The following is a 24,708-nucleotide window of genomic DNA, read 5'->3' on the forward strand; positions in this document are numbered from 1 at the left end:
TCTCTGTCTCTCTGTCTCTCTGTCTCGCTGTCTCGCTGTCTCGCTCTCTCTCTCTCTCTCTCTCTCTCTCTCTCTCTCTCTCTCTCTCTCTCTCTCTCAATTCAATTCAATTCAATTGACTTTATTGACATGGCAAGTTCATTATTACTTACATTGTCAAAGTATACATATCGAAAAATAAAAATCTAATATATATATGTATATATATACAAAATATATATATATTTATATATAAATAAATGGTGGAACCAACAGCAATAATAATAGTAGTAGTGGACATGGGATTACCATTAACAGCAACTACAACAACAATATTAATCAGAACAACAATACATTAAAGCAACAGTAGTAGACCAGTGTCAACATGACTTGAGAAGACATATGACCTGGTATGAAAGACAAAACAAAACTAAGCTAAATGGGAAATATTATCAACATTACTTTGCATTTTTCACTGGCTGTCCCTCAGGTTGTGGCAGGAGGACACATATTTGGCTGCCAAAACTGCACATTTTGGCTTTTCACCCAATAAATATTTGATTTTTTCTTCATCTTTTATAGTTTCAAATTCTTTGTATTGAGTTATAATTTTGGGAAAGAAATATGCTCTTAGGTCTGAGTATTTGTCACAGTGTAGTAGGAAATGCACCTCTGTCTCTACCTCTCCCCTGGAGCAGAGTGAGCACAGCCTGTCCTCTCTGGGCAGCCAGGTTTGTCTGTGACGACCGGTCTCTATAGCCAGACTGTGCTCACTGAGTCTGTACCTAGTCAATGTTTTCCTCAGTTTTCTATCAGTCACAGTGGTCAGATAGTCTGCCACCATGTACTGTCTGTTTAGAGACAAATAGCATTGAAGTTTACTTTGATTTTTTGTGGTGTCTTTCCAATAGGTTATATATTTTTCTTTTTGTTTTGTGATGATTTGGTTGGGCCAGATTTTCTGAGGGCTGTCCCGAGGCTCTATGGGGTTGGTTTGGGTTGGTGAACTGAGCCTCAGAACCAGCTGGCTGAGGGGACTCTTCTCTGGTTTCATCTCTTGACATTGTAGAGCTGTGTGATGGAATGTTTTGGGGTCACTTGTTTTTAGATGGTTGTAAAATTTGATGGCTCTTTTTTCTATTCGAATGAGGAGGGGGTATTGGCCCAATTCTGCCCTACATGCGTTATTTGGAGTTTTTCTTTGTACTTGCAAAACAGTCTTGCAAAACTCTGCATGCAATATTTCAATTGGATGTTTGTCCCATTTGGTAAATTCATTATTAGAGAGTGGACCCCATACTTCACTACCATATAGAGCAATTGGTTCTATAACTGATTGAAAAATTTTGAGCCAGATTCTAATTGGAATTTCAATTTTGATGTTCCTTTTAATGGCATAGAATGCTCTTCTTGCTTTGTCTCTCAGCTCATTCACAGCCATGTGAAAGCTACCTGTGTTGCTGATATTTAGTCCTAGATATGTGTAGTTTTTGGTGTGTTCTAATAGAACTGTGTCCAAATAGAATTTATATTTGTCATCCTTATTTCCCGACCTTTTTTGGAATATCATTATATTTGTTTTTTTTTAGGTTAACGGTCAGAGCCCAGGTCTGACAGAACCTGTGAAGACGATCTAGGTGCTGCTGTAACCCCTCTTTAGTGGGAGACAGCAGCACCAGGTCATCTGCGTACAGCAGACACTTGATTTCAGTGTTGTGTAGGGTGATACCAGGTGCTGCCGATTCTTCTAATATTTTTGCCAATTCATTAATGTAGATGTTAAATAATGTTGGACTTATTGGGCAGCCCTGTTTCACTCCACGCCCCTGAGAGAAGAAGTCTGTTTGCTTGTTGCCAATTTTAACCGCACATTTGTTTTTAGTGTACATTGATTTAATAAAATCATATGTTTTCCCTCCAATACCACTTTCTATTAGTTTATAAAAAAGACCTTCGTGCCAAATTGAATCAAATGCTTTCTTGAAATCTACAAAACACGAGTAGATTTTGCCTTTGTTTTGGTTAACTTGTTTATCAATTAGAGTGTGGAGGGTGTAAATGTGGTCTGTTGTACGATAATTTTTTAGAAATCCAATCTGGCTTCTGCTCAGGACGTTGTGTTCGTCAAGGAAATGATGTAGTCTGCTATTTATAATACTGCAGAGAATTTTCCCCAAGTTGCTGTTAACGCAAATTCCTCTGTAATTATTTGGGTCAAATTTGTCTCCATTTTTATAGATTGGTGTGATCAATCCCTGGTTCCAAATATCGGGGAAAATACCTGCAGTGAGGATAATGTTGAAGAGTTTGAGTATAGCCAATTTGAATTTGTGGTCTGTATATTTGATCATTTCATTTAAAATACCATCAGCACCACAGGCCTTTTTGGGTTGGAGATTGCATAGTTTTTCCAATAATTCTTCTTCTGTAATTGGGGTATCCACAGGATTCTGATAGTCTTTGACTGCTAATTCAAGGATTTGTAATTTTTCTTGTATATCTTTTTGTTCTGGGCTCTTTGTTATATTGCTGTAGAGGTTTGCAAAGTGATTTCTCCACATATCCCCATTTTGGATAGCCAATTCCTCATGATGAGGTTTGTTTAATTTATTCCAATTCTCCCAGAAGTGGTTTGATTCTATGGATTCCTCAATTCCATCCAGCTGATTTCTAATGTGCTGTTCCTTTTTTGTTCTTAGGGTGCGTTTGTATTGCTTCAGTGTTTCCCCATATTGAAGGCGTATATTTTTGTTGTCTGGTTCTCTGTGTTTTTGATTAGATATATTTCTCAATGACTTTCTTAGATTTTTGCAATCATTATCAAACCATTTTTCATTATCTGTTATTTTTGGTTTGCTCTTATGCTTCTTTAGATTAGCCAAGGAGGCTAATTTGTAAAATATAAAGTTTATGTTCCTAACGGCCAAATTTACACCTTCATTGCTGAAGGAGAACGTTAAGGCTAAAAAGTTGTCCAGGAGAGATTGTATTTTTTGGCTACTAATTGCTTTTTGGTAGATGTCTGTACTGTTTGCACTCCATCTATAGGCTTGTTTAGTACCATGTAATTTATTGGGCCGTGATGCTTCATGGTTGGGTTCTGCTCTTCTCAGATACACTGTGATTTTACTGTGGTCTGAGAGAGGTGTTAGTGGGCTGACTGTGAAGGCTCTGAGAGACTCTGGGTTTAGGTCGGTGAGGAAGTAGTCTACAGTGCTGCTGCCAAGAGATGAGCTGTAGGTGTACCTACCAAAAGAGTCTCCTCTCAGCCTGCCATTGACTATGTACAGACCCAGTGTTCGACAGAGCCTCAGGAGCTGTACTCCGTTTTTGTTTTTCACTTTGTCATAGTTGTTTCTGTGGGGGTATGTGGGGAGGGAAAGGTTGTTGCTTCCTGGTAGGTGTTTATCCCCATGACTGTTAATAGTGTCTTGTTCTTCTGCTGTTCTAGCATTCAGGTCTCCACAGACCAGTACGTTGCCTTGGGCCTGAAAGTGACTAATCTCCCCCTCTAGAATGGAGAAACTCTCTTCATTGAAGTAGGGTGACTCTGAGGGGGGAAGATTAGTCTCTCTCTCTCTCTCTCTCTCTCTCTCTCTCTCTCTCTCTCTCTCTCTCTCTCTCTCTCTCTCTCTCTCTCTCTCTCTCTCTCTCTCTCTCTCTCTCTCTCTCTCTCTCTCTCTCTCTCTCTCTGAACCAGGTCACTGGGGAGTTTCTCTCTCTCTCTCTGAACCAGGTCACTGGGGAGTTTCTCTCTCTCTCTCTGAACCAGGTCACTGTGGAGTTTCTCTCTCTCTCTCTCTCTCTGAACCAGGTCACTGGGGAGTTTCTCTCTCTCTCTCTGAACCAGGTCACTGGGGAGTTTCTCTCTCTCTCTCTGAACCAGGTCACTGGGGAGTTTCTCTCTCTCTCTCTGAACCAGGTCACTGGGGAGTTTCTCTCTCTCTCTCTGAACCAGGTCACTGGGGAGTTTCTCTCTCTCTCTCTGAACCAGGTCACTGGGGAGTTCTCTCTCTCTCTCTGAACCAGGTCACTGGGGAGTTTCTCTCTCTCTCTCTGAACCAGGTCACTGGGGAGTTTCTCTCTCTCTCTCTCTGAACCAGGTCACTGGGGAGTTTCTCTCTCTCTCTCTGAACCAGGTCACTGGGGAGTTTCTCTCTCTCTCTCTCTGAACCAGGTCACTGGGGAGTTTCTCTCTCTCTCTCTGAACCAGGTCACTGTGGAGTTTCTCTCTCTCTCTCTCTCTCTCTCTCTCTCTCTCTGAACCAGGTCACTGGGGAGTTTCTCTCTTTCTCTCTGAACCAGGTCACTGGGGAGTTTCTCTCTTTCTCTCTGAACCAGGTCACTGGGGAGTTTCTCTCTCTCTCTCTCTGAACCAGGTCACTGTGGAGTTTCTCTCTCTCTCTGAACCAGGTCACTGGGGAGTTTCTCTCTCTCTCTCTGAACCAGGTCACAGTGGAGTTTCTCTCTCTCTCTCTGAACCAGGTCACTGGGGAGTTTCTCTCTCTCTCTCTCTGAACCAGGTCACTGGGGAGTTTCTCTCTCTCTCTCTCTGAACCAGGTCACTGGGGAGTGTGAGAAGCCGGGTGTGGAGGTCCTGGGCTGGCATGCTTACACGTGGTCTGCGGTTCTGAGGCCGGTTGGACGTACTGCCAATTTCTCTAAACGATGTTGGAGGCGGCTTATGGTAGAGAAATTAACATTAAATGATCTGGCAACAGCTCTGGTGGACATTCCTGCAGTCAGCATGCCAATTACACTCTCCCTCAACATGAGACATCTGTGGCATTGTGGTGTGACATTGGCCTTTTATTGTTCCCAGCACAAGATGCACCTGTGTAATGATCATGCTGTTTAATCAGCTTCCTGATATTCCACACCTGTCAGGTGAATGGATTATCTTGGTGAAGGATAAATGCTCACCAACAGGGATGTAAACAAATGTATGCACACAATTTGATAGAAATAAGCTTCTTGTGAGTATGGAACTGGGATCTTTTCTGTCAGCTCATGAAACATGGGACCAACACTTTACATGTTGCGTTAATATTTTTGTTCAGTGTAGTTTGGCTGATTAAAATAGAAACGTTTATACTGATGTTGGCCGTCTAGTGAGATATGACTGTTCATTTAAGAACAAATTCTTATTTACAATGACGGCCTAGGAACAGTGGGTTAACTGCCTTATTCAGGGGCAGAATGACAGATTTTTACCTTGTCAGCTCAGGGATTCGATCTAGCAACCTTTCGGTTACTGGCCCAACGCTCTAACCACTAGGCTACCTGCCGTCCCTGTATGTTGTGTAAAGGCATTTGCAGGCTATAAGTCTTATCATGATGTAATGAGCTGAATCACACAGGGAATATATGATGAGATGTGAGCACATCAAAGCAGACTGGATCTCATATACATACCGAGATGGGAAATATAGAGACTGTTGGGGAATAATAACAAGAAGTCTGAAATCTTCAAGAAGGGTTCGAAATCGATTTCTGTAAGTGATACAGGTTGTACGCTGTACTTTAGAGGAATCTCGGCTGATATACTTTCTTGGCTGATATACCCTCCCTCCATCTTTCTCTCCCTCTTCCTCATCCCCCCCATCTCTCCAGTATGATTTGATAGAACTGTTGGGTAAAGGCGTGCAGTGCAACCCTTGTACAGTGCTGTGGTTATCAGTATGTATGAGTGTATATTTGAATATGAACTGAAAGGACTATTACAGGGTAATTTCATGCCCCACAGGAGATCTAATGTCTTCTTCCCTCTATGGAGATTAGGTTGTCATCTCTCTTTCTCTCTCTGTCTCTCTCTTTCCCTTTCTCTAACACCTTTCTTACTCCTTTTCTCCCGATCAAATCTCTCCCCTCCTCCTCCTCACTCTCCTATTCTCTCCTTTTGCTTTTCTCGTTTTTCTCCCTATCTGTCTCTCGTCCTGTCCTCTCTCTCTCTCTCTCTCTCTCTCTCTCTCTCTCTCTCTCTCGCTTTGCTTTTTCTCCCTCTGCTAAATTCTCCTTCTCGTCTGTCTTTACCTCTCTCACACTTTCTCTCTCTGTATTTAGTCTTTCTCTTCTTCCCCCTCCACATCTTTTCCTTTTCAATCTCCCCTCTCCATGGTCTCTACATGTCCTCGCTGTGGTCTCTCCATGTCCTCTACATGTCCTCGCTGTGGCCTCTCCATGGTCTCTACATGTCCTCGCTGGGGTCTCTCCATGTCCTCTCTGTGTCCTCTTCATGTCCTCGCTGTGGCCTCGCCATGGCCTCTACATGTCCTCGCTGGGGTCTCTCCATGTCCTCTCCATGTCCTCTACATGTCCTCGCTGTGGCCTCTCCATGGCCTCTCCATGGCCTCTCCATGGTCTCTCCATGTCCTCGCTGTGGTCTCTCCATGGCCTCTCCATGGTCTCTACATGTCCGCGCTGTGGTCTCTCCATGGCCTCTCCATGGCCTCTACATGTCCTCGCTGGGGTCTCTCCATGGTCTCTCCGTGGCCTCTCCATGGCCTCTCCATGGCCTCTCCATGTCCTCTCTATGGCCTCTCTATGGCCTCTCCATGGCCTCTCCATGTCCTCTCTATGGCCTCTCTATGGCCTCTCTATGGCCTCTCTATGGCCTCTCTATGGCCTCTCTATGGCCTCTCCATGGCCTCTCCATGTCCTCTCTATGGCCTCTCTATGGCCTCTCTATGGCCTCTCTATGGCCTCTCTATGGCCTCTCCATGGCCTCTCCATGTCCTCTCTATGGCCTCTCTATGGCCTCTCTATGGCCTCTCTATGGCCTCTCTATGGCCTCTCTATGGCCTTTGGAGCGCCGCCTCTGGATGTGCATTTTCTTGTTTGCTTATGGCCTTATACAGCTGGTTGAGTGCGGTCTTAGTGCCAGCATCGGTTTGTGGTGGTAGATAGACGGCTACGAATAATATAGATGAGAACTCTCTCTCCATGGCCTTTCCATGTTCTCTCCATGGCCTCTACATGGCCTCATCATAGACTAGTGTCCTGTCCAGGGGCTGGACTTGTACATCAAGCTGCCTCACGCTACAGAAACAGGAGATAGGCTCCTATGAGCCGTTCCGGCTCGCACAAGCCAAGACTCCTTACTTCTACCTGGCATGATGCTTTCCTTCCATGCTGTACCGGCCGTATAGTCCACCTGAATGTTCCCATAGATAATAGATATGTATGACTTTACGTAATAGGCTAGCTATGGGTAAACTGAAAGCTTTATTGAAGCAACATCAATGCTGGCGAGCTGCAGCAATCTAAACGTATAATTATACACAAAATGACAGTTACAAAGTTCTGTATAATTATACACAATTGCACTATAAATATAAATTGGTATTGCTGGTGAGCTGAGGTAATCTACAGTAAATGTATAATTATACACACAATTACAGTTACAAAGTTCTGTATCATTTCTGCACAGTTTGAGTCCCTTTGGAACCAAAGTACTGCTGGTTTTCCTTTCTAACAGGAAGTCTATAATTTATCAATTCATCTTACTGATTGTTCAGTAACGTTAAATTATAATTAAATCAGCCCCTGTTCAGACGGGACAATAGCGTTGTAAATATTGTCGCTTGAAATATGAATGTTTGACCGTGTGAAATAATTCAAGAGACCATATCAGAAATGCGCTTTACAAATTAAATATGATTATCACGGTTATTATTGTATGAACATGAATGCCAATTTACTCCCGTGTGTAATATGAGTCAGATTGTAATCAAAACTATTAATTAGGGAATAATTTGTCACTCCCCTCATTGACAACAATACAGACAAATGATGGTCTAGTCTGCGTAACTGACTTTGGGCACGTTACAGGAAGTGATCATATGTTGTGTTTCTTGGTTTTCAAATCTCTCTACTCATCATGAATGAGGTGTCAGGTAAACATAATGGCAGTATTATCCTGTCAGTCACAGAGACCTAGCAGTATACTGGAAGGCTATAATTAGCACAGTAAACAGCATGTCAACAGTAATCTCATGTTATGGTGCTACCTGCCTCTGAGTTATCAAACTCATTAGTGAATGGACCTGCAGTCTAATCAGCCTAATATCACAGTCTGCATAGCATTTGATTGATGCCTACACACCCATGGACATGCAGCTGAACACACATGCAAGCAATCACACACACACACACACACACACACACACACACACACACACACACACACACACACACACACACACACACACACACACGACAGAACATAAATTAATAGGTAAATATGTTATTTGCTATTGACACGAGGACATAGAGAGTAATAACCATAGTGATACAGTAGAATAATGTTCTGTGTTATTATAAGGGAATAACCATTCCACTTTTGTACTGCAAATTCTAATGTAGTTATGTTGCTTTTAAATTGCATTATTATGTAATGTACAAGGTCAAGCTTTACACAGTTATCAGTATAATAATCTCAGCGCTGAGACTGAGGTGATTACTAAATCAGATTTGTCCTACTGCGGTCCCTCAGCAGCCAGTGGTGTGTCGTCCCTGCAGAGATAGACAAGCTCAAGGGATGCTGGTGTTACACAGTCCTGCTGAGTAGAAGTTAGAGACCGTTAACCTTTTCAAATAGTGCTATTGCCAATAGAGGTGGAGAGCCATGTTACTAGTACTGTCTGTTGTCAGTACTGCCCAGAGAGCAAGGACTGTAGTAGTATTTATTGGCTCCCTGTGAGTCTCCTGAGACATGGGAGATTTTCTCTGACTGATTGTGCGTGTGTGTGTGTGTGTGTGTGTGTGTGTGTGTGTGTGTGTGTGTGTGTGTGTGTGTGTGTGTGTGTGTGTGTGTGTGTGTGTGTGTGTGTGTGTGTGTGTGTGTGTGTGTGTGTGTGTATGCTGACCATCAACACACCTATAGTCATAAATCAGCCTACATGTGAACATAGAAACACACACCGTCATGCCAGCTGGTTGATGCCTAATTGGCCATGTCATATAATAAATAATTCAAAAAATCAAATCAAATTGTATTTGTCACATGCGCCGATTACAGTGAAATGCTTACTTACAAGCCCTTAACCAACAATGCTTTAAGAAGTTAAGAAGAAAAACGTGTTAAGTAAAAAAAAATTGACCATTTTTAGGGCCTTCCTCTGACACCGCCTGGTATAGAGGTCCTGGATGGCGGGAAGCTTGGCCCCAGTGATGTACTGCGCCGTACACACTACCCTCTGTAGTGCCTTGCGGTCGGAGGCCGAGCAGTTGCCATACCAGGCAGTGATGCAACCAATCAGGATGCTTTCGATGGTGCAGCTGTAGAACCTTTTGAGGATCTGAGGACCCATTCCAAATCTTTTCAGTCTCCTGCGGGGGAATAGGCATTGTCGTGCCCTCTTCACGAATGTCTTCGTGTGCTTGGACCATGTTAATTTGTTGGTGATGTGGTTGCCAAGGAACTTGAAGTTCTCAACCTGCTCCACTGCAGCTCCATCGATGAGAATGGGGGCGTGCTCGGTCCTCCTTTTCCTGTAGTCTACAATCATCTCCTTTGTCTTGACCATGTTGAGGGAGAGGTTGTTGTCCTGGCACCACACGGCCAGGTCTCTGACCTCCTCCCTATAGGCTGTCTCATCATTGTTGGTGATCAGGCCTACCACTGTTGTCATCGGCAAACTTGATGATGGTGTTGGAGTCGTGCCTGGCCATGCAGTCATGAGTGAACAGGGAGTACAGGAGGGGACTGAGCACGCACCCATGTTGAAGGTAAGCATGGCGGATGTGTTGTTACCTACCCTTACCACCTGGGGGCAGCCCGTCACGAAGTCCAGGATCCAGTTGCAGAGGGAGGTGTTTAGTCCCAGGGTCCTTAGCTTAGTGATGAGCTTTGAGGGCACTATGGTGTTGACCGCTGAGCTGTAGTCAATGAATAGCATTCTCACATAGGTGTTCCTTTTGTTCAGGTGGGAAAGGGCAGTGTGGAGTGCAATAGAGATTGCATCATCTGTGGATCTGTTGGGGCGGTATGCAACTTGGAGTGGGTCTAGGGTTTCTGGGATAATAGGGTTGATGTGAGCCATGGCCAGCCTTTTCATGGCTACAGACGTGAGTGCTACGGGTCAGTAGTCATTTAGGCAGGTTACCTTAGTGTTCTTGAGCACAGGGACTATGGTTGTCTGTTTGAAACATGTTGGTATTACAGACTCAGTCAGGGACAGGTTGAAAATGTCAGTGGAGACACTTGCCAGTTGGTCAGTGCATGTCTGGAGTACACGTCCTGGTAATCCGTCTGGCCCTGCGTCCTTGTGAATGTTGACCTGTTTAAAGGTCTTACTCACATCAGCTACGGAGAGCGTGATAACACAGTCGTCCGGAACAGCTGATGCTATCATGTATGCTTCAGTGTTACTTGCCTCGAAACGAGCATAGAGGTAGTTTAGCTCGTCTGGTAGGCTCGTGTCACTGGGCAGCTCGTGGCTGTGCTTCCCTTGTAGTCTAATAGTTTGCAAGCCCTGCCACATCCGACGAGCATCGGAGCCGGTGTAGTACGATTCGAACTTAGTCCTGTATTTACGCTTTGCCTGTTTGATGGTTCGTCGGAGGGCATAGCGGGATTTCTTATAAGCTTCCGGGTTAGAGTTCCGCTCCTTGAAAGTGGCAACTCTACCCTTTAGCTCAGTGCGGATGTTGCCTGTAATCTATGGCTTCTGGTTGAGGTATGTACATACGGTCACTGTGAGGACGACGTCCTTGATGCACTTATTGCTATAACCAATGACTGATGTGGTATACTCCTCAATGCCATCTGAAGAATCCCGGGAAAATGTTTACGGTCTGTGCTAGCAAAACAGCCCTGTAGCTTAGCATCTGCTTCATCTGACCACTTTTCTTATTGACCGAGGCACTGGTGCTTCCTGCTTTAGTTTTTGTTTGTAAGCAGGAATCAGGAGGATAGAATTATGGTCAGATATGCCAAATGGAGGTCGAGGGAGAGCTTTGTACGTGTTGCTGTGTGTGGAGTAAAGGTGGTCGAGAGTTTTCCTTAGATTTCGTGCACCAGCTGTTGTTAACTGTTGTCACCAAAGCCCCATATACTACCCACCACTGCGACCTGCACGCTCTCGTTGGCTGGCCCTCGCTTCATACTCGTCGCCAAACCCACTGGCTCCAGGTCATCTACAAGAACCTGCTAGGTAAAGTTCCCCCTTATCTCAGCTCGCTGGTCACCATAGCAGCACCCACCTGTAGCATGCGCTCCCACGCGCTCCAGCAGGTATATCTCTCTGGTCACCCCCAAAACCAATTCTTCCTTTGGCCGCCTCTCCTTCCAGTTCTCTGCTGCCAATGACTGGAATGAACTACAAAAATCTCTGAAACTGGAAACACTTATCTCCCTCACTAGCTTTAAGCACCAGCTGTCAGAGCAGCTCACAGATTACTGCACCTGTACATAGCCCATCTATAATTTAGCCCAAACAACTACCTCTCCCCCTACTGTATTTATTTATTTATTTATTTAGCTCCTTTGCACCCCATTATTTCTATCTCTACTTTGCACATTCTTCCACTGCAAATCTACCATTCCAGTGTTTTACTTGCTATATTGTATTTACTTCGCCACCATGGCCTTTTTTTTGCCTTTACCTCCCTTATCTCACCTCATTTGCTCACATTGTATATAGACTTATTTTTCTACTGTATTATTGACTGTATGTTTGTTTTACTCCATGTGTAATTCTGTGTTGTTGTATGTGTCGAACTGCTTTGCTTTATCTTGGCCAGGTCGCAATTGTAAATGAGAACTTGTTCTCAACTTGCCTACCTGGTTAAATAAAGGTGAAAAAAATAATTATATATATATATATATATATATGTAGACCCTCACCCCTTGTCTTACGAGAGGCCGCTGTTCTATCCTGCCAAAAAAGCATAAAACCCGCCAGCTGTATGTTATTCATGTCGTCATTCACGACTCGGTGAAACATAAGATATTACAGTTTTTAATGTCCTGTTGGTAGGATATGCGTGATTGTAGTTTGTCTATTTTTTTATCGATTGATTGTACGTTGGCTAATAGGACCGATAGTAAAGGTAGATTACCCACTCCGTCTCTTTCTCCTGCGAATGACGGGGATGAGGGCCTTGTCAGGCGTCTGAAGTAAATCCTTCCCGTCCGACTCATTGAAGAAAAAGTATTCCCCCAGTAAGGGGTGAGTAATCGTTGTCCTGACATCTAGAAGCTCTTTTCGGTCATAAGACACATTGGCAGAAACAATATGTACAAAATAACTTACAAATAATGTGAAAAAACATACACAATTGCACAATTGGTTACGGGATGGTAAAACGGCAGCCATCTCCTTCGGCACCATTCTTCCTAATTGTCATGTAATAAATACGTAATTGCCATGTCATGTGGAAGGTGTGTTGTGTAAAGCTTTCGCCACAAAGGTTGGTGACATGGAGGTACTCAACTCTGATTGGCTATTGTGTTGTTTTTTGTTTTTTGCTCCACCCGCCCCCATTGGTTGGTTTAATGTCGTGACAAAGCCTGCAGTTCCTTCACCTTCTGTTCTGTGTCCTCAGTCATGAGTTAGTCTGGCATCAGGTCAGACAGAGAGTCTGGTATTCACCATCAACTGATCATCAACTTGATACAATAATATGATACCAGTATACAAAAATAATATCATTATATACTTATACGATACAACAGACAGACTGTTATACTGTTATACAGACTGTTATACTGTTATATTCTATTATCAAAATGTTATTTCAGACTCTCAGCCCCTCTAAATAGTGGGAGTATGAGCATGTTTTCTCAGACTCAGATCTCTCATCATGTCTAATGAATATCAGTGTGTAGCTCTTTTCTCCCTTTCTCTCCTCTCTCTCCCCTTCTCTCCTCTGTCTCCTCTTTCTCTCCTCTCTCTCCCCTTCTCTCCTCTGTCTCCTCTTTCTCTCCTCTCGCTCCCCTTCTCTCCCCTTGCTATCCCTTTCTCCACTTTCTCCCCTTCTCTCTCTTGCTCCCCTTCTCTCTCTTGCTCCCCTTCTCTCCTCTTGCTCCCCTTCTCTCCTCTTTCTCCCCTTCTCTCTCTTTCTCCCCTTCTCTCTCTTGCTCTCCTTCTCTCCTCTTTCTCCCCTTCTCTCTTTTTCTCCCCTTCTCTCTCTTTCTCCCCTTCTCTCTCTTTCTCCTCTTCTCTCTCTTTCTCCTCTTCTCTCCTCTTTCTCTCCCCTTCTCTCCTCTCTCTCCCCTTCTCTCCTCTCTCTCCCCTTCTCTCCACTTTCTCTCCCCTTTCTCCCCTTTCTCTCCCCTTTCTCTCCTCTCTCTCCCCTTCTCTCCACTTTCTCTCCCCTTTCTCTCCCCTTTCTCCCCTTTCTCCCCTTCTCTCCCCTTCCTCTCCTCTCTCTCCCCTTCTCACCTATTTCTCCCCTTTCTCCCCTTCTCTCCTCTTTCTTCTCCTTCTCTCCCCTTTCTCCCCTTCTCTCCTCTTTCTTCCCCTTCTCTCCTCTTTCTTCCCCTTCTCTCCTCTTCCTCTCCCCTTCTCTCCTCTTCCTCTCCCCTTCTCTCCTCTTTCTCCCCTTCTCTCCTCTTTCTTCCCCTTCTCTCCTCTTTCTTCCCCTTCTCTCCTAACTCCTCTCTCTCCTATCTCTCCTCCTCCCTCCCTCCCTCCCTCCCCCTCCCTCTCTTCCTCTAATATAATCTATCTAACATTATTACAGTTCTACTCTGTATGGTGCTAAATCAATTGGATCCATGTATAAACAGTAACACTAAAATAATTGACACCCAGTGGGGCTGTGGATTTCACAGAACTATAGATCTTGATTTGCCCTTGGATCCAGCTGTGAGGATGACTCTGATAAATTAACCTCTATCAGCTGTGAGGATGACTCTGATAAATTAACCTCTGCCAGCTGTGAGGATGACTTTAATAAATTAACCTCTGCCAGCTGTGAATATGTCTCTGATAAATTAACCTCTGTCAGCTGTGAGGATGACTCTGATAAATTAACCTCTGCCAGCTGTGAGGATGACTTTAATAAATTAACCTCTGCCAGCTGTGAGGATGACTTTAATAAATTAACCTCTGCCAGCTGTGAGGATGACTTTAATAAATTAACCTCTGCCAGCTGTGAGGATGACTCTGATAAATTAACCTCTGCCAGCTGTGAGGATGACTTTAATAAATTAACCTCTGTCAGCTGTGAGGATGACTTTAATAAATGAAATTCTGTCAGCTGTGAGGATGACTTTAATAAATTAACCTCTGCCAGCTGTGAGGATGACTCTGATAAATTAACCTCTATCAGCTGTGAGGATGACTTTAATAAATTAACCTCTGCCAGCTGTGAATATGTCTCTGATAAATGAACCTCTGTCAGCTGATAACCCCTTCACTTCCCTCTCTCCCTGATGTGGATTGGACGGCCAGTAAGATCCTCTCTGATTGGTGTAGGTTGGTGAATCTGTGTTCTCATCTGAACGGAACAAGCCTGCTTGTGTGTGTCAGGGGACCGGCTGAGGGAGGTTAGGGGGAGGGACTGGTTAAGCTGAGTGAGCAGTGGGAATACTTTAAATTGACTCCCATACATGAATAATGCATTAGATAGCCCCTCCCCTCATTGGGATCAGCTGGAGGAAATTGGGGTTTGGGCCAATCAGATTACGTCCCTGCCGGGTTTGCTCAGTGTGTGTGTGTATAGTAAGCAGGAGAGAGAGAGCGGGCAAGTCCAGACAAATAGCAGCAGCTCAGAGCCTATAGGGTAGCCTTTCTGTCGCTATCCCTCCCTCTCTCTATCGCTGCTCATTCTGTCTTTGTCTCAGGGTGTGTTATGGGAGCTGTCATTGCCAAAGAGATGGCTGGGTGACATTGCTACAGCTCTACTTGTGTATTTACTAATGGTTGTTTCCCCCGGAGAGGATTTACACAGGGGCATGTAACTCCCCCAGGTTCCTTTGTCTGTGTGTGGGGTGTCTGAGGGTGTGTGTGTGGCTTCAAGGATCTAGCAGCCATGAATTCCTGTTGGAAGATGAAGGTATGGCTGGCTCTTTCTCGTACTTGTTGTTGACCTGATACTGACTATCAGGTGTGTGTGTGTGTGTGTGTGTGTGTGTGTGTGTGTGTGTGTGTGTGTGTGTGTGTGTGTGTGTGTGTGTGTGTGTGTGTGTGTGTGTGTGTGTGTGTGTGTGTCTCGGGGGGCATCCTCCAGCATACTTGTGTGTATGTGTTTGTTAGCGCAGTAAGAGAAACCACCAACGTGTGTGTGAGACAGCGACGAGGCAGTACAAGCAGTCTCCTTTCGGTGGTTGTTATAGTGAGGCCTGCTGTCTCCGTGGTGACTGGAGCTCCTCTAAAGAAGCAGCTAGATAACAATCTCTACTGGCAACGTGTGTCCATCACTTCTGTCTCTGCATAGAGAGTTCACCCCCTTCTTGATGCCCCCTTCTTTGTGTGTGTGCGTGGGGGGATACACACGTGTGGGGGGGAGGGGTGTGTGTGTGTGTGTGTGTGTGTGTGTGTGTGTGTGTGTGTGTGTGTGTGTGTGTGTGTGTGTGTGTGTGTGTGTGTGTGTGTGTGTGTGTGTGTGTGTGTGTGTGTGTGTGTGTGTGTGTGTGTGTGTGTGTGTGTGTGTGTGTGTCAGGTGCATGTCAGGGGAGCATCTGCCACTAACATAGTATGAAAGGATGACCCAATTTCACACCTCGCTCTCTCTCTTCTCCTCTCCTCTCGCTCTTTTTATCTCGCTCTCTTCTCTTTCTCTCCGACAGCAGTAAACCCAAACAGCAGATCAGACACATTGATGGGCCAGACATAGCCACGGGGCGATGTTTTGGGGATGGGTGTGCTGACAATTGTTTGTTGACGGAGGTGGGGGGGATTTATCAGTGCTCTCCTCCAAATCCACAGAGTAGCAGATCACATCATTGACTGCTGTACCAAACGACAGAGATTTGTGTAAATCCCTAAACAGGAGGGATGGAGGCAGAGGAAAGAGATTAGTAGTCACATGTCGGGACGGGAGCTTAAAGAGTGTCTGAACGCACTGATTCCTGCATGTGTTTCTCTTTCAGTCTTGGGGATGTGGTGTGATGTTTGTACCTCATGATACACCATAGGAACAAAGCCAGTATCACTTCTTCAAGATAGTCAGAATGAATCTAAAATAACTAAAGAAATCTGTAAATCATTTTGACGTTTTAATCGCACATTTTACATCTAGCTAAGGTGTTCAGTGCAATATTTCTCAAGTAAAAAAAGTAGGATTGGATAGAGTGCCCTCACCGCAGCTGTGTATCCCATGTTAGTGGGCCGAAGTCACAACCCAACCCTCAAATACGTCATGACAAACTCACTTACAAAAGTCTGTTTTAGAGGAGACTGACTTTATGACAAATTATCCTATTTCCACTTTGTAGTCAATTTTGACAGTAAATGTTTCTGACTAATATTGATGCCACAGAAAACAGCTTATCAGAAAAGTTGTTTATTGCCTTCCGTTGTGCTTTAAAATCTGTTAGGGGTGGAGTGGACAGGACAGGGAATTGAATGGGTGAGTTTTGGAGTCCTCCTGGCCCTCCTAGATGGACTCATCCCTGTTCCTGGTTGGGAAGGAAGCGTCCTGATTGTGCAGGACACACTGTATGTCTGTCTGTTATTGTCTTCAGACATCCGTTCATGCGCGCGCGCACACACACCCAGATGCTTTGGAGCAGTGTCTGTGCATACATGGTGGTGTCATTCAGTGTTGTTGAAATAAACAAATAACAACAGTGTTTTGTGACAAAATACACCTAGTTTCCAGACTCCGCCCTGTTTCGTTAGTGTTTGACTATTAGCAGCTCTGCTCTGCTGTGGTCTCTGCTGTTCTGACCTCTGCTTTCTGTGTGTGTGTGTGTGTGTGTGTGTGTGTGTGTGTGTGTGTGTGTGTGTGTGTGTGTGTGTGTGTGTGTGTGTGTGTGTGTGTGTGTGTGTGTGTGTGTGTGTGTGTGTGTGTGTGTGTGTGTGTGGCTGTTAGGGTTACATCACAGAGGAGCTGAGTGCCGAGCCAGTCAACACAGTTAATTATGGTGCACTGATTATCTGTGGCTACAAGTTCTGCTCAGCTTCCCAAATTGCAGCCTGTTCCCTTTATAGTGCACTACTTTACAATAGGGAAACCCATAGGGCTGTGGTCGGAAGAGGTGCACTGTGGGAAATAGGCTGCCATTTGGGGGACACTACTGGACTCACACAGAAATAAACCCTCAAGTGGTTCAGAGGAAAGCAAACCAAGTTGTACTTGTGCTTAATGAGGAAATGTGCCTCAAACTCCAACTGACACCCGCGTCCTTATCTGGGTCTCAAAACAAGGACTTTTCACACACTCGAATACTGATCGCTTTCTCCATTGTTTTCTAATCATCTCTCTCTTTCTCATTCTCTCTGTTATTATCTCTCTCTCTGTTTCTCCCGTCTCTCTCTCCCTCTTTTACTTCATTCAATGAGAAAATCCCATGCCATTGCCTCTTACTAGTCCAGACAGCCCTGTATCAGTGCTGTTAGCTCTGTTCAGACAGCCCTGTATCAGTGCTGTTAGCTCTGTTCAGACAGCCCTGTATCAGTGCTGTTAGCTCTGTTCAGACAGCCCTGTATCAGTGCTGTTAGCTCTGTTCAGACAGCCCTGTATCAGTGCTGTTAGCTCTGTTCAGACAGCCCTGTATCAGTGCTGTTAGCTCTGTTCAGACAGCCCTGTATCAGTGCTGTTAGCTCTGTTCAGACAGCCCTGTATCAGTGACAGAGCAGCAGACACACTAGACTAGAACATACTAGTCTCCCATATCCTGTTCCTGTTCTGACACACTGATGTAATTAGGAGAGATGAGGAGGGATGGAAGAGAGGCAGATAGGGGGGGGGGGAGATGGGTAGGCAGGATGAGATGCAGATGAGAGATGATGTGGGAGAGGAAGAGAGGGGGAGGAGGAATCAGAGGAAGATTGAGAGAAGAAGAGATGAGGAGAGGAAAAGAGGAATGAGAGGGGGGAGGAAGATGAGAGGCAGATGAGAGTGGGTGGGAGGTGAAAGAGGGAGGAAGAGGGGAGGAAAACCACATTCTCAACTTCCTGCTGTTGTGAAGTTTTTCACACGCACACACACTCACACACTCACTCACAGGCTGTTTCCTGCTTGTAGCTGCAGGCCTACTTACGAGCTATCTCTGTGGAACTGTGGTTTTAACACACACATATGTGATGTCTCTAGTTCTCTCTAACACACACACAGACACACAGACAGACACACAGTCTCTTTCCTCTGTCAGACCTAATTTCCAAGCTAACTGTGGGACTGTGTTTTTGCTGAGCTAATGCTAAGGATTGCTGCTGTCTCATGTAGTGGAAACAGCATACTGTCACTACAGTTTTACTAAAGGTCTAGGATCAGCTTACCCTCAACAAAATCCTACCCATTAGGGAAGAAAACACAAAACTGATCTTAGATCAGTGTCTATGGGTGGTGTCTGTATCCCAATTCCATTGTCTTATAGCCCTGTACTGCCCATTCTGCTCCTCAGACAGGGTCAACCACTAGAACCAGAGACATGTAGGACATGTGTGTATATCTATATGGCTAGAACTGGAGTCCTGTGTTGCAGTGGTTCACAGTAACCTCTGGTGATTATTGTTACTGTCCATAGTTTACATTCTAACATTCCCATCTGGTCCGCATCCTCGTTAGCTGACCACACACAGCCTGTGTGTGTGTGCGTGTGCACATGTGTGTGTGTGTGTGTGTGAGCGTGTGCACATGTGTGTGTGTGCATGCCTCGTGTGTGTGTGTGTGTGTGTGTGTGTGTGTGTGTGTGTGTGTGTGTGTGTGTGTGTGTGTGTGTGTGTGTGTGTGTGTGTGTGTGTGTGTGTTCAGCCTTGTATCTTCCTCCGTAGTGGTCATTGTACAGAGCCAGGAAACCACATCTACACAGTAGACCCCACACTCTTCCTGTGATCAGATTCTTTCAGTGATGTTGGATACAACATATCCTGCCTTCTTCTGGTAGGAGGTTTGGGGAATACAGTGAGGGGTCGATGACTGCAGCTGTTAGAGTCAGTGTGTGTGTGTGTGTGTGTGTGTGTGTGTGTGTGTGTGTGTGTGTGTGTGTGTGTGTGTGTGTGTGTGTGTGTGTGTGTGTGTGTACGCCTATTGTGTAATATATAAACGTTTTATTCCATATTCTTCAAGTGTCACAGATATAGTTATGTTTCAGTCTCCGTACAGGAAGATTATTTAGAGTGCTCTATACTCTTGGCCTTCTGCCTTCTTGCTGAGGAATATGGTGACTTCATCTCAGATACATATTCTACACAATCATAATATTGTAAGCTTTTCACTGATAGGTATTTATACACAGGCAAAGCAGGTTGTGTGTGTGTGTGTGTGTGTGTGTGTGTGTGTGTGTGTGTGTGTGTGTGTGTGTGTGTGTGTGTGTGTGTGTGTGTGTGTGTGTGTGTGTGTGTGTGTGTGTGTGTGTGTGTGTGTGTGTGTATGCATTCATAAACACATTTATAGGACAGAATTGAGCAGAGGTACTTGTGGGTTAACGACACAGGATTTGGAAGGATGAGCAAAAGTGTGATCTCATGCGTTGTGAGCATTTGCAACTGTGTGTGTGTGTGTGTGTGTGTGTGTGTGTGTGTGTGTGTGTGTGTGTGTGTGTGTGTGTGTGTGTGTGTGTGTGTGTGTGTGTGTGTGTGTGTGTGTGTGTGTGTGTGTGTGTGTGTGTGTGTGTGTGTGTTTGAGACCAGGCTTCAGGATGTGGTGTCATTGAACCAGTGGAGATACACCCACTGGAAATGTTTGCCTTTTCATGTTTTTTTTATACCAAGAATCGTCTGAGATCAGTTTCATTGTCTTCCTTTCAAGTCTCAGAAGTGTCTTATCTCATGTCCTAACGGTTTGATCCACTACCAGTAACCTTTAATATACACAGGTTGTATGTGTGCTGCAGAATATATATGAGAAGGGTTGTTAGCTATCGGACTAAAACATTGTCCTTTTCTAGTTTTAATCACAACTGTGGTCGTACTGTGACTGATCGACTGTAATCATCTGTTTCATAAAGGGCTATACCATTAGCTTGAATAAGTTGACACAAAGTGACAGTCATTGATATGTATTATTATAATATCTGACAGCTTTTTTACCGCACTATCTGGCATATTTTACTGGTTAAATTAGCTGTAGGATTATCCTGGGGCAGAGTAGCTGCGAGACAGTGGATGCGCATTGACCATTCAAATCAAACTGTTACCCAGGGATTGGGGTGAATAAATCTCTCCTTTCAACCAATCAGGATCCAAACAGCCTATTTTAGAATAGCAGTAGAACTTCAGTCATAACAGTGTGATGAGAGAGTTCTGTCAATGGTGAATGTCTGTATCTGCACAGGTTGATGAGCAGACGGCTCTGTGCAGGTCTGTGGCCTCCAGGTGTGTCCTCTTCTATGGAGAGCTCAATGGACAGGATTCACATCACACAGATTTCCCCATTATCCTCGTGTGTGTGTGTGTGTGTGTGTGTGTGTGTGTGTGTGTGTGTGTGTGTGTGTGTGTGTGTGTGTGTGTGTGTGTGTGTGTGTGTGTGTGTGTGTGTGTGTGTGTGTGTGTGTGTGTGTGTGTGTGTGTGTGTGTGTGTGTGTATTCAGACCATGAGTTCTGATGATTTAATTCTGTTTCCACCTTTCTCCTCATTATCACTGACTCAGAGAGCGAGAGAGATCACTATCAATCTCCATCTCCCTCCCAGTCTCTCTGTCTTATCTGACAGTAGATAATTAAGTGAGAGAGAGAGAGAGAGAGAGAAAAACGGCCTCACCCTACTAGAATCTGAAGTCAAATGTCTACTGTTTTCTGATGATCTGGTGCTTCTGTCCCAAACCAAGGAGGGCCTACAGCAGCACCTAGATCTTCTGCACAGATTCTGTCAGACCTAGGCCCTTACAGTAAATCTCATTAAGACCAAAATAATGGTGTTCCAAAAAAGGTCCAGTTGCCAGGGCCACAAATACAAATTATAGCTAGACACCGTTGCCCTAGAGCACACAAAAAAACTATACATACCTCGGCCTAAACATCAGCGCCACAGTAACTTCCACAAAGCTGTGAACGAGCTGAGAGACAAGGCAAGAAGGGCATTCTATGCCATCAAAAGGAAATTGTAAATAAATAAATTTGACATACCAATTAGGATCTGGCTAAAAATACTTGAATCAGTTATAGAACCCATTGCCCTTTATGGTTGTGAGGTCTGGGGTTAGCTCACCAACTTAGAATTCACAAAATGGGACAAACACCAAATTGAGACTCTGCATGCAGAATTCTGCAATAATATCCCTGTGTACAATGTAAAACACCAAATAATGCATGCAGAGCAGAATTAGACCGATACCCGCTAATTATCAAAATCCAGAAAAGAGCCGTTAAATTCTACAACCACCTGAAAGGAAGTCTACAGACTCAGTGAGCATAGCCTTGCTATTGAGAAAGGCCGCAGTAGGCAGACCTGGCTCTCAAGAGAAGACGGGCTATGTGCACACTGCCCACAAAATGAGGTGGAAACTGAGCTGCACTTCCTAACCCCCTGCCAAATGTATGACCATATTAGAGACACATATTTCCCTCAGATTACACAGATCCACAAAGAATTCGTATTTATTTATTTTCCATTTTGCACATAATATGACATGTGTAATGTCTTTATTCTTTTGGAACTTTTGTGAGTGTAATGTTTACTGTTCATTTTTGTTTATTATCTAGTTCACTTGCTTTGGCAATGTTAGCATATGTTTCCCATGCCCAATAAAGCCCTTAAATTGAGAGAGGGATAGAGAGAATTCCGCACATACCCAGGCTCCTTCTGGTGCTGTTATAACATTTCTATCTTCGTGTCTTATGAAGATGTCATTAGAACAGCATTTGGCCAAGCTGTGATATGATGCTACAGGAGCCAGGAAGGGTGTCAGGAGGGGAGCCAGGACGGGAGCCCTCCGCCAACACATTTAACTCCTAATGATCAAGCATTTAACGGCATATCAAGAAAAGCTAAAGAAACTTCTGCTCCTTGACACTCAGTGTAAAGGGTTATTTATTGAAGTTTTGGATCGCTGCGGTAGTTAGCGATTCCGTGCTAATTATCGTTAGCTGCCAGACGCTAATGATGCTAGCTTCGCTGTGCTGTGGAGAATAGCTGATGTCACGTCGGTCTGTTGTTGTTTTGAATCTGTGCGTGATGACGTTGTACTGGGTTGGTTGTAGGCTATATGCAGAAATAGAAGATGCATCACAAATAGAAATACACTGAAAAGAACTGACATCCCCATTATATTTCTATTTAAGGTAACCGTCTGGTACAGGGAAAGAAGATGATATAGTTGATACAGTTCTACTTTAGACTACTTTTGAGGAATAAAAACTTCTGACAGGCCTGACTCTCTTTCTCTACATGATGTCTCTTCTTTCCATCAATCAATCAATCAAACTCACCGACTCACTCACTGACTCACTGACTCACTCACTCACTGACTCACTCAACTCAACTCACTCAACTCACTCAACTCACTCAACTCACTCACTCAACTCACTCAACTCACTCACTCAACTCACTCACTCACTCACTCACATACTGTATGTTCCATCTCTGTCCTTACAATATTACTGGACCTGCTGTTTGGAGGTGAACTTAGGAAGATTAGAATTTCACAAGATAACTCTGTTCTGATAAGATGTAACATTGTAAAAGTCCTCAGACAGAGGGAAGGGCCAGCCCAAACAGAGGCCCTGAAGCTCTGAGGCCCTGAACAGCCGTGAACCACCAAGATAAAATGTCTCCTCTTCTCTGTCATATCCTCCTGATCCTCCCTTTATCCCCCTAACACTGGCCTGGATCATCACAGCCAGGGGTTGTTACTAGGGGAGAACAACTTCCTCCTCACATTGAAGCCATGAAGTTCAAGGCTGACTGGGGTACTGCAGGCTGTGGTTTTCAGGAAGCAGGATTCCCATCCATTATAGTGAATGGTAAAATGGTAATATTCATGTAAATATATATATTTTTTTTTATGACAATCATGGTACCAATAATTGCTTCTAAGACACCAGATTTATGTCATTGAACAGATAATTAAAAAAAAATCTCACACGGGAGTTATACGTTATATAATGTTGTTGCTACAGTAGCCTGCAGAACCCTGGTCGACTTTCAACTTGAGATACTCAATGAGAGGAGGCAGAAATGAGCTAGCCTGCTACGTCACCTCCTGGAGGAGCTCAAACTGCACATGTTATGTCTTGAGAATCCGCTCCATGAGACGCCATCTTGGCAAACTAAAACCGACTTCTTGAGCTTCAAATGCACTATTGAGTCGTCACATAAGAATGAGGGGTGTGACGTCATCGATGGCTATGTCCATTTATATACAGTCGATGGTTGTTACCCAGTCCACGAATGCAGGGAGAGAGAGAGATGTCTGAAATTTGACTTTCTCTCACAGAATAATGGATGACTCTCAAGGCTAAGTCCTTAGACTACTGTCATTGAGACGATGGGACTGTTTGTGAGTTAGTGTGTGAGTGAGGGAAACTGAGACAGAGGGAAAGGCAGAGAAGGATGAAGAGATAAACAGAGACAGGGAAAAGTCAATTAGTTCCTTGCCAGGACTAAATGCTTCTCTCTTTTCTCACTAATCTGAGTGTGGAGAGAGTTCAGCACTTTGCTCTTCCTTCCTCTCATTTATCCATCCATCTCTCCTCCTCTCCTCTTCCTATTCTAATCAACCCTGTCCTAGTCAATTGGAGGCTGTGGTATTAGTGGCCTTATTTCCCTCCGTTCTCATGGCAACCTTGTCCTTGAGTTCATCATCATTACTCCGTCGTAGAAGAGAGTGATTACATCAGCTCTTCATAAAGAACACATTTAACATTTTCACCAACCAGAGGACAATAATAATTTATGTTCCCCATATTCTCTCTCTCTCCCTCTCTCTCTCTTCCCATCTCCTTCTATATCTTATTCTTTCTCTCTCTCTCTTTACATCTGTCCTTCTATCTTTCTCTCTTTCCTTCCATATCGTCTCTCTCTCCCTCTCTCTTTCCATCGTCCCTTCTCTTGTTATCTCACTCTTACTCTCTCTATGTCTGTTGCTCTGTTTCTCACTAGAAGTATGATCCTGTATGTTTCAGCTCTTCATAAAGAACACATCTAACATTTCACCAACCATTATGGCCAAACATAGATAGATAAACACACAGTTTATCAGGTGTGTGTGTGTGTGTGTGATCACTTCACTGTATTAAGACCATAAAGAGATCATATCATCTTCTCAGAAATTGGGTGGGTGAGTTTGTATTTTTTAGTGTGTGTGTGTGTGTGTGTGTGTGTGTGTGTGTGTGTGTGTGTGTGTGTGTGTGTGTGTGTGTGTGTGTGTGTGTGTGTGTGTGCGCGCATCTTCTGACTTCCACTGAACTTGTTGCGAAAGCAGAGAGAGAGCGAGATTACATCTTGTAATAATCAAGATGTAATTTTTTTTTTTTTTAATATGTATTTCCCCTTTATTTAACCAGGTAGGCCAGTTGAGAACAAGTTCTCATTTACAACTGCGACCTGGCCAAGATAAAGCAAAGCAGTGCGAAAAAACAACAACACAGAGTTACACATGGGATAAACAAACATACAGTCAATAACATAATAGAAGATCTGTATATGGTGTGTGCAAATGAAGTAAGGAGGTAA

The 24,708-nt window shown here is 44.2% G+C and overlaps 1 protein-coding gene across 6 annotated transcripts in view; it reads left to right on the forward strand.

Annotated features, from left to right (window-relative positions):
• LOC139562476 (E3 ubiquitin-protein ligase MARCHF8-like) overlaps window positions 1–24,708 on the forward strand; it is a 160,856-nt gene that overhangs the window by 69,001 nt on the left and 67,147 nt on the right. Inside the window, exon 1 of one of the 6 annotated variants that reach the window (XM_071380202.1) lies at window positions 14,102–14,985. The exons of the other annotated variants lie outside the window; for them this stretch is intronic. Within the exon in view, the coding sequence (XP_071236303.1) occupies window positions 14,962–14,985 (24 nt within the window). The 5' untranslated portion in view covers window positions 14,102–14,961. Of the gene's footprint in view, window positions 1–14,101; window positions 14,986–24,708 lie in introns of those variants that run through there. 6 annotated transcript variants of the gene reach the window in all.

Source organism: Salvelinus alpinus, chromosome 32 (genome assembly GCF_045679555.1).
Source record: "Salvelinus alpinus chromosome 32, SLU_Salpinus.1, whole genome shotgun sequence".
Classification (NCBI taxonomy): Eukaryota; Metazoa; Chordata; class Actinopteri; order Salmoniformes; family Salmonidae; genus Salvelinus; species Salvelinus alpinus.